We start from the raw sequence: 1,679 nt of genomic DNA, 5'->3' as shown, positions 1-1,679 counted from the left end.
TCTATATGCATCCGGCGGGGGTGGGCCCACCCGGGACCCACACGCAAACATTGCCCCGCCGTCCACATCACCCCCAACCCTCCCCCCCCCCCCCTACACACACCTCGATCCCGCTTTTCTCCCCCCCCCCCTCCCGCGTTCTTCGCTCCGCTGATCTGCTCGCCATGCCACCCAAGCGTGAGAACTCCAAGGCCGTTGCCGCGCGCGTACGACTGCTCTCCTCGCTCCTGCTGCTCTTGCCGTCGGTAGTCTCTCTCTCTCTCTGTCTCTCTCTCTAACACATGCACATGTGTCCACCGTCTGTAGGAGCGCAAGGCCGCCCAGGCCGCCGAGAAGGTGGCTGCTGACGCCCGCGTTCGCGAGGCGCAGGAGGCCGCCGAATGGAAGGTCGGCTCCAAGGACAATTCCAAGGCCCTCGAGAAGGACGCCAAGCGCGTGCGCCCGATCCCTCGCCACTTGCCCTGCCGGCTCTGCCCTCTTTTGCGTGGTCCTCTCGCCTTCTCGGCCACCCGACATCCTGCCACTGACCCCCTCTGACCTCCCCTTTGTGTGCCCACACACACACACACATGACGTACGCACACGCACGACGTACATACACACAAACACACAAACACGGCATACACACATACACGGCATACACACATACACGGCATACACACATACACGGCATACACGCTACACAGCGGGCGCAGCTCGACCGTCGCCGCGAGCGCGAGGCCCTCGAGGAAAAGGAGGCCAATGAAGTGGTCAAGCTGAAGCCGATCAAGAACCGCGAGCCGCGCCTGTCGCGCTCCAGCCCCCCGCCGGCGGTGGTCCCGGTCAATCCCTCGAAGGCCATCCTCACCGGGTCCGAGTCGTCGGCTTCGCTGGCCGCCGGGTCCGGCTCGGCCGCCGGGGTGGACGAGTTGCCGGACACCTTCGCCGCCAGTGGCATCGACGGGGCCCTGGAGCTGCTGACCCTGGTGGATGAGACCCGGCCCGCCGGCGGGGCGAACCATGTCCTCACGCTGGACCGGCACCCGGAGCGTCGCGTGGCCGCCGCTTACCGGGCCTTCGAGGAGCGCGAGCTGCCGGCCCTGCGCAAGGAGTTCCCCTCACTGCGGCGCACGCAGCTGCTCCAGCGCTGCCGCGAGATGTTCGACAAGTCTCCGGAAAACCCCATGAACCAGGCCTCCCTGGCGTACAATGCCACCCCGGAGGAGGCGCGCCAGGCCACCGAGGCCCTGCGTGCCAGCAAGCTGGAGGGCTACCGCCACTGACCGGGGCGGGGTGTGCTGCTTTGGGCTGCCCTCTTTGCCGTTCCACCTCCCCCCAGCCCTTCCCTCTCCCTGCTCGTCTTCCGGGACTGTGTGCCCTTCTCCCCGGAGGTGGGCTGCCTGCTTGCCCTTTTCCCTCCTCCGCTGGTGTCCTCCTCCGAGGGAGGATGGGGCGCATTATGTGTCCCATGCGCCGGGTCCCGCGCCCACCGGTGCGGTGAGAGGGGGGATATGAGACCCGGGAGGGATTGATCCAAAATGCACGTGTCTTGTTTGTCCTCTCAGCATCTTCTCCCCGGGCGTGTGGGTGCATGAGCAATGGGCGTTGGTGCTGTGTGCCAGGGGCATTTCCGGCAGTCGGCACGGCGTGCTTCTATATTTATTTATTGGGCGGGCCAACAGAGGGGGGGGGGGGGGGGG

At 66.3% G+C, this 1,679-nt stretch overlaps 1 protein-coding gene across 1 annotated transcript; it reads left to right on the top strand.

The window, feature by feature from the left end:
• Positions 1 to 86: 86 nt before the first annotated feature.
• On the top strand, positions 87 to 1,538 carry H696_02486 (hypothetical protein). Its single transcript, XM_009496395.1, has 3 exons — positions 87 to 206; positions 307 to 435; positions 687 to 1,538. The coding sequence occupies exons 1-3, from the start codon at positions 165 to 167 to the stop codon at positions 1,260 to 1,262; spliced, it is 747 nt and encodes a 248-aa protein (XP_009494670.1). The 5' UTR covers positions 87 to 164; the 3' UTR covers positions 1,263 to 1,538.
• Positions 1,539 to 1,679: the final 141 nt, after the last annotated feature.

The sequence above is a fragment of the Fonticula alba genome, assembly GCF_000388065.1.
Source record: "Fonticula alba strain ATCC 38817 unplaced genomic scaffold supercont2.3, whole genome shotgun sequence".
Lineage (NCBI taxonomy): Eukaryota > Rotosphaerida > Fonticulaceae > Fonticula > Fonticula alba.
The sequence above is the reverse complement of the archived record's forward strand: the minus strand, read 5'-3'. Positions and strand labels throughout refer to the sequence as shown.

Coding starts and splice junctions, on each gene's coding strand:
- H696_02486 (XM_009496395.1), top strand. CDS start 165: ATGCCACCCAAGCGTGAGAACTCCAAGGCCGTTGCCGCGCGC. Junction 207..306: donor CCAAGGCCGTTGCCGCGCGC/GTACGACTGCTC, acceptor CACCGTCTGTAG/GAGCGCAAGGCCGCCCAGGC. Junction 436..686: donor TCGAGAAGGACGCCAAGCGC/GTGCGCCCGATC, acceptor CACGCTACACAG/CGGGCGCAGCTCGACCGTCG.